This window comes from Danio rerio, chromosome 14, assembly GCF_052040795.2.
Source record: "Danio rerio strain M-AB ecotype USA chromosome 14, GRCz13ab, whole genome shotgun sequence".
Taxonomy (NCBI): domain Eukaryota; kingdom Metazoa; phylum Chordata; class Actinopteri; order Cypriniformes; family Danionidae; genus Danio; species Danio rerio.
In genome coordinates, this window is record NC_141034.1 from 1,677,157 (window position 1) to 1,685,000 (window position 7,844).

General features: G+C 42.3%; 2 protein-coding genes across 4 annotated transcripts in view; one reads left to right on the forward strand and one right to left on the reverse strand.

The window, feature by feature from the left end:
- The window catches only part of tbc1d9b (TBC1 domain family member 9b), an 89,339-nt gene that overhangs the window by 33,897 nt on the left and 47,598 nt on the right, over window positions 1-7,844 (forward strand). The window lies entirely within an intron of this gene.
- Window positions 4,982-7,844, reverse strand: part of zgc:152774 — a 30,533-nt gene continuing 27,670 nt past the window's right edge. The window contains exon 17 of the mRNA NM_001320211.1: window positions 4,982-5,153. Within this exon, the coding sequence (NP_001307140.1) occupies window positions 5,000-5,153 (154 nt within the window). The 3' untranslated portion in view covers window positions 4,982-4,999. The remainder of the gene's footprint in view (window positions 5,154-7,844) is intronic.

Sequence of the window (7,844 nt, forward strand, 5' to 3'; positions counted from 1 at the left end):
CCCTGTCAAGTTGATAATTACAATGAAGTTGCCAATTTAACATATAATTATCACTGCATTTCCGCGTCGAGACTGCCAATGTTAAAATGAAAAGCCAAACTGAAAAATAAAATGCAAACACAATTTTTACAAAGCGTGGTATTAATGTTCACGCTATAATAGTGACACAATTCAAATGAAAATGTAAATTTAAGCTTTCCTTTTATTGACACTTTTTCATTTCAGTTTTCATTTTCGATTTCATTTTCAACTTCAAGCTGTATGCAAAGCATATGCTAATCAGTGGGAGGGGCGTATTCAAATGACGTAGAGTGCTTTCACTGTGACAGAGCCCAAGGGTAGAAGCACGGTTTTGATGGATGGGACAGCGTGAGTTACTATAAATAAAAGGAAAGCTTAAATTTACATTTGAATTTGAATTGTGTCACTATTATAGCGTGAAAATTAATAACACGCTTTGTAAAAATTGTGTTTGCATTTTATTTTTCTGTTTGGCTTTTTATTTTAATATTGGCAGTCTTGACGCAGAAATGCAGTGAAAATGAAATGTTAAATTGGCAACTTCATTTTAATTATCAACTTGACAGGAACGATGCGTTGTCAAAGTGAAAATGAAAATTAAATAATTTCATTTCGTTTTCAGTTTTGGCAGATATTTTGCGAACGGTGTTTTAAAATGAAATTGTTAATCTGATTTTCATTTTCATTTCCAATGTTTATTTGATTTATTTAAAATTGGCAGGATTTACCTTCCATAGTTATAAACTGCTTACTAACGTCTATTAATGTAGAGTTAATGCTTTAAAAAAATAATGAGTTCACTATTCGCTCATGCTTAATAGATGATTGATAGTGTGTCGTTATTATAAAGTGCTACCAAATTTCTTCATGAATGAGTTTTGCTTGTGTTTTATTAATGAAGCCCTGTTACGTTTATTTTAGATTATGCAGTATATGTTGCCAACTATATTTCCGTTTCTTGATCGCTTAGTTTTCTTTTAATATTGATCGATGATTCCTGGAGAATTCCTCATTTGTGCTTTAGATCAGGGATGTCAAACTCAATTCCTGGAGGGCCGCAGCTCTGCACAGCTTAGTTCCAACCCTAATTAAACACACCTGATCAAAATAATCAAGTCCTTCCGGCTTGTTTGAAGCAGGGTTGGAACTAAACTGCAGGGCTGCAGCCCTCCAGGAATTAAGTTTGACATCCCTGCTTGAGATCATAGGTCTCAAATTCCTGGATGGGCCGCAGCTCTGCACTGTTCTGCTTCAACCCTAATCAAACAGCTGATCTAGTAGTGTCTAATAGTCTTGAACACCTTGATTAGTAGGATCAGATGTGTTCGAATAGTGTTGGAGCAAAGCTGTGCAGAGCTGCGGCCCTCCAGGAGTTGAGTTTGAATGCTTTAGATCAGGGGTGGCCAATCCTGTTCCTGGAGATCTACCTTCCTGCAGATTTCAGTTGCTGCCCATATCAAACACACCTGAACCAATTAATTAGGGCCTGAACACCACGTGATAATTACAGGCAGGTGTGTTTGATACGGGTAGCAACTGAAATCTGCAGGAAGGTAGATCTCCAGGAACAGGGTTGGCCACCCCTGCTTTGGATTATTTTAAAGAGAGAGCTTGCCCACATCACAAGTCTTTAGTTTAATCCCGTACAATGTAAATAGTTGCGTATCATGTTCTAGTATTAGAGGTTTTACTGTCAGATTGTTTGCAATCAACACTCATGTTGGTTTTCCGTCACGTCCGCTTTGCTTTGTCCCGTTTCTTTTCTTTGTGTGCTTTTTAACAGTTGCTTTTGTACTGAATAAACTAGCTTTAAATGAAAAGCCTTTTCAGATAGGCTTCAGTGTTAATCCTCAGAGCTTTACAACACTGTGATTTTAAATGTGATTTAAGATCACGGACGCAGCATTCAAATCTGTACAAACGTTTTTAAAATTGGATTCTAGCTGCAGATGGACACGTCGCACACCGCTATCTTACGCACTTTTGTCATTTTATTGTCGGTCTGAATGTGAACGAACCTCCCGCTCTTGACCTTCGTCTTACTGTGAAAATAACTGGCTTCACTTCGCTGTGTTTCTAATTAACCGTGTTAGCATCTTTACTCTTTATTCTCCTGCTGGAGAGTTTCTGCGTCTGCGTGCGACCTGCGACGGTCGCCTGACGTTCACTCATCTAAAAGTTGTTTTAAAACTTATCGTCATCCGACCAGTATTGTGTAATATGATGTAATAAAAATCAAGCTATTGAACATTCGAGTGTGTTGTTTTTCTGTTTCTCTCTCCATGAATATCCACTTCAGTCATGCCCAGTTCCTGCACGGTTTTAGCCAACCCGGGCTCATTGTGGAAACGTAGCCCCGCGGACGTTTCTGCGGACCGCGAATTACGTCCCGGGAGGTACGTATTCAAACGTTTTTTTTGTTTTTGCGGATCCGCGAGAGGCCGCTGTGCGCGCTTTTTCGCGTCTCGGGCGGGCGCCTCTCTGGAGCGCGCGGCGTTCGCGCCCGCGCCGTTCTAGCGCGAAAAGCCGCCGGATCGGGGAAAAAAAAAAAAAAAAAAGCAAAAGCTCTCGTCTTCGATTTCGACCGCGTTTTCGGATCCCGCCGCGTTCTCGCCCTTATTTTTCGGATTCCGTTTTTCGTCTTATCTAATTTCCGGAACCCTCCGCTCCACCGACGCAACGCTGTGAGCTAGGCGGACAAACTGATTGCGTTGGGAAAGCCCTCCACTCGGAGGCGAGCAGTCGACCGGCGAGCGCGAAGAGGAGGGGCAGAGCGGCCCCACACCGCCCCGCAGCGTTCGCTCAAAAAAAACCCAAACGCGGCCTTTACGTACCTCTGGCCACGTAAATCGTGGTCTCCAGAAACGTCCGCGGGGCTACGTTTCCAGAATGAGCTTGGGTTGGTTTTAGCCCCGATTTTGAGTTGCGGACAGGTTTTGAGAAATCGCCGTGAGTAACAATCACAAAGTGTGAACAGGGCCGGCGCGTCCATAGAGGCGACCTAGGCGGCCACCTAGGGCGGCAGTATAGAGAGGGCAGCATCCGCGACACCTCCCTTACCACCCGCGTCCTCAGTTATGTCCGCGACACCTCCCTCACCACCCACGTCCTTAAATATATTCGCGCATAGACGACAGAATAGAGAGGGCGGCGTCAGCGTCACCTCCATCAGCACCCGCATGTCCTCAGTTATATCCGCGCATAGGGCGGCAGATTTCTCGCGTCGTTTCCACGTCACTTAATGCGTGTGTTTGATTATGAGACGTAGTTTGTGGACCAAGACAATGTTGTCGGCGATTCTTCCTATTGTGAATTCATGCAGTGTGAACCCTTCCGTCGCTGATCCAGTCATGCAGTGTGAAAACATCTGTGACATGGCTACTTTGAAAATCCTGCCGTCTGAACTCAGCAGTATGCTGCGTTCACACCAGATGAAGCATCAAGCGTGAGTGATTTACATGTTAAGTCAATGCGATACGCTTGAATGACGTGCCGTGAGTTGAGGTTGAGTTTGACTTGCTTTAATGCGCGAATAGAATCAGCAGACTAAGCCCTGCGGTAACCAATTAGGAGCTTTCTCTTGTTGGGGCATGAATATGTTGTACCGCCTGTTGTTGGTGTCTCGAGGGGAAATCTTCTTGCCGGACAACAGTTGATTAAACTGGGCTCGGCTCAGTCTGAAGCACCGCTGAAAGCCTCCATCATCCAGGTTTAGTTTCTGGAGGAGTTTATGAACTCACAGAGCTGCCTTCACCTCTGAAAGAATCCAGTGGACGCAGACATGGTGCTGAACAAATATATGCTGTTTTTCAGCCTTCCTAAAGCACATAATCGCAGCTACTCTCTCAATAAAATCCATTTTAGCCATTTAGCACCGAAGCTAGAGTCACTGGGCAGACAGAAGCCCTGTCCATGGCTCAAGTCTGGGTCTATTAAGTGAATTTGATGCACGAATGAAGCGAGTAAACGGAACCTGTGCATGCGTCTATTTACGTGCAAATATTGCAATTTATTCACGCATTCTGCGCCTGGTGTGAACAGCATTAGTCAGGACAAAATGTGCTAAGAAACCTTTTACAAATAAAGTCTAGTGACTTTTATTATGAAATGAAGAAACCAAAAATAAATGCAATTCTGTCAAAATGCTAGAAAAATAATACTAATAAATGGTATCTAAAGCAGTTTAAATATGCAGTATACATAAATTGCAATCGCAAAAAGCAATTGGTCAAAGAGAATTTGCTGGCATTAATTATAAAAGTGAGTTTATACACATAAAAAGCCTAAAAAACACAGGTGTCTACTATAAAGTTGCATTCAACTTTTGTGAAAATGTGGGAGAATGCTCAGATATATTTGAAAAAAAAAAAAAAATATATATATATATATATATATATATATATATATATATATATATATATATATATATAAAAGATGCAATGAAAAGCTTATTCTGAGTCTGACGTACTTGAAACGTATATAACAATAAATATGTTTGTATTTTATATGAAAAACTCAAAAAGGCAAAGTCTACTGGTTTGAAGGATCGTAGTAAATTGTAAAGATTTCAAATGAATATTTTCCCTTGAAAGATTTCTGGACGTATACAGTAAGTAGTCATAGTAATGAGCTGTCATTTAAAGACTTGGTGCTTGAAACTCTTCGTCTTTGACCCATATGCAGATGAAGTGTGTGTGAAACCTTGATGCTTCTGATATGATCACTGATGTATTTCCACTTGCAGAACTGAAGAGTCTGCAAGGATTATGTTTGTTGCCAGATCCAATCCCCTATGCATATGGATATGATTTTTCCAGCACCTCTGTCAGGTTTCATCAATGTTCTGAATGTGTTTGTGTAGTTTAATTAAGGGTTTCTCCGTGCTCCAGGCGTCTGCCTTCAGATGAGTTCGGTTATTTGTTGCTCTGTTGTGGTGTGTGAGGCAGTGGTTGCTGGGCTTTATAATGCAGCTGAAGGATCACAGGTTGTTGGCTTGTATGATCTGCTGTAAGATGCTGTCTACATCGATTGTGTCGTAGCTGATTCCCTGCATATCCAGATTCGGCAGGATGGAGGACAATAATGAGACCACATTGCGACGGATGGACCGCAGCCTCTCCAGCGTCACACTGCTGTCAGGGAGGAACAACAAACATTCAAATATATATAAATGTTTGGGGTCTACTATTTTATTGTTTTTTCAAACTATATTCTCTTCTCCAAACTGCAAGACTCTCATATTGTAAGATATTACAATGTGAAAAAGTTTTTTTCTGTTTAAATGTACAGTGGAGTTCAAATTACTCTCTCCGACCTGGTAACTCTCACTGATCTGGTAACTCTCACTGATTTAGTAACTCCCAACGATATGGTACCTCCAACCAATCTGTTAACTCTTACTGATCTGGTAACTCACACTGAACTGGTGACAATCTCTACTGGTAACTTCAACCGTACTGACCTGGTTACCTTGGTACTGACCAGTCTTACTTATTTGGTAATTCCCACTGACCTGGTGACTCACTCTGATCTAGTAACACTCCAACTCCAAGCGATGGTACTGACACTATAACCCTGGTACTGACAGATCTTTTCTGGTAAGTCTTAGTGATCATATCTAACTCTTGGTGGTCTGGTAACTCACTAATCTGGTAATCCAACCACTCTGGTAACTACCACCGATCTGGTAAATCCCACTGATCTGTTAATGCTCACTGATCTGGTAACTTACCGATCTTGAAACTCTCATCGATCAGGTAACTCCCACTGATCTGGTTACTCTTACCAATCTTTTAACTCAAACTGATCTGGTAACTCTTTCCAATCTGGTAACTTTCACTGATCAGGTAACTTCCACTGATCTGCTAATTCTTACCGATCTTTTAACTCCAACCGATGTGGTCCCTCTTATCAATTAGGCAACTCTCACTGATCTGGTAACACCCACCGATCTGGCAACTCTCACTGATGTAATAACTCCTACTGATCTGGTAACTCTCATTGTTCGGGTAACTCACTGATCTGGTAACTCTCACTGAACTGGTAACTCTTACCGATCTTTTAACTCTAACTTATCTGGTACCTCTTACTGATCTGGTAACCCTTTTATTTGGAAAGTTACCAGAGACTCACTCTGATCTAGTAACTCCCACTAATCTGGTAACTCTTACCCATCTGGTAACTACCACTGATCTGGTAAATCCACCTGATCTTGTAACTCTTACTGATCAGGTAACTCCCACCGATCTGGCAACTCTCACTGATGTAGTGACTACCAATTATCTGGTAATGCCCACTGATCTGCTAACACAAACTGATTTGGTAACTCTTACCAATCTTGAAACTCTTACCAATCTGGTAACTATCAGTGATCTGGTAACTCCCACCAATCTGGCAACTCTCACTGATGTAGTAACCCCCAATTATCTGGTAACACTCAATGATCTGGTAACTCCAACCGATCTGGTAATTTTTACAGATCTGGTAACTCCATCCTATCTGCTATCTCTCACTGATCTGGTAACTCCCACTGATCTGGTAACCCTCTTATTTGGACAGTTACCAGAGACTCTCACTGATCTGGTAACTCTTACCCATCTTTTAACTCCAACTGATCTGGTAACTCTAATCAATCTGGCAACTCTCCTAGATCTGGTAACTCTCGCTGATCTGGTAACTCTCACTGATCTGGTAACTCCAACCGATCTGGTAACTCTCACTCATCTGGTAACCCTCTTATTTGGACAGTTACCAGAGACTCACCTTGATCTGGTAACTCGCTGATCTGGTAACTCTCGCTGATCTGGTAACTCTCGCTGATCTGGTAACTCTTGCTGATCTGGTAACTCTCGCTGATCTGGTAACTCTTGCTGATCTGGTAACTCTCGCTGATCTGGTAACTCTCACTGTTCTGGTAACTCTCGCTGATCTGGTAACCCTCTTATTTGGACAGTTACCAGAGACTCACTCTGATCTGGTAACTCTCACTGTTCTGGTAACTCTCGCTGATCTGGTAACTCTTGCTGATCTAGTAACTCTTGCTGATCTGGTAACTCTCACTGTTCTGGTAACTCTCGCTGATCTGGTAACTCTCGCTGATCTGGTAACTCTCGCTGATCTGGTAACTCTCGCTGATCTGGTAACTCTCACTGTTCTGGTAACTCTCGCTGATCTGGTAACCCTCTTATTTGGACAGTTACCAGAGACTCACTCTGATCTGGTAACTCTCGCTGATCTGGTAACTCTCGCTGATCTGGTAACTCTCGCTGATCTGGTAACTCTCGCTGATCTGGTAACTCTCGCTGATCTGGTAACCCTCTTATTTGGACAGTTACCAAAGACTCACTCTGATTTGGTAACTCACGCTGATCTAGTAACTCTCACTGATCTGGTAACTCTTGCTGATCTGGTAACTCTCACTGTTCTGGTAACTCTTACCCATCTTTTAACTCCAACTGATCTGGTAACTCTCACTGATCTGGTAACACTAATCGATCTGGTAACTCTTCCAGATCTGGTAACTCTCACTGATCTGGTAACTTTCAGATATGGTAACTCTCACTGATCTGGTAACTGGTTTGGTGTGCTGCAGATGCGGTTAGGTGTTTTGGTGTGCTGGTCTCAACTGTTGCAGACGTGGTTAAATGTGTTATAAGTGTTTTAGGATGTGTTGTAGGTGTGGCTGGGTGTATTTTTGGTTTGGTTGTGTGTGTGCCGGTGTGATAAAGCATGTAGTAATATGTGGTTAAGTGTGTTGGTGCTCTGGTCTCACTGGTTGTAGTGGTGTTTGATGTGTTGATTCTCTGGTCTCACCTGTTGCAGGT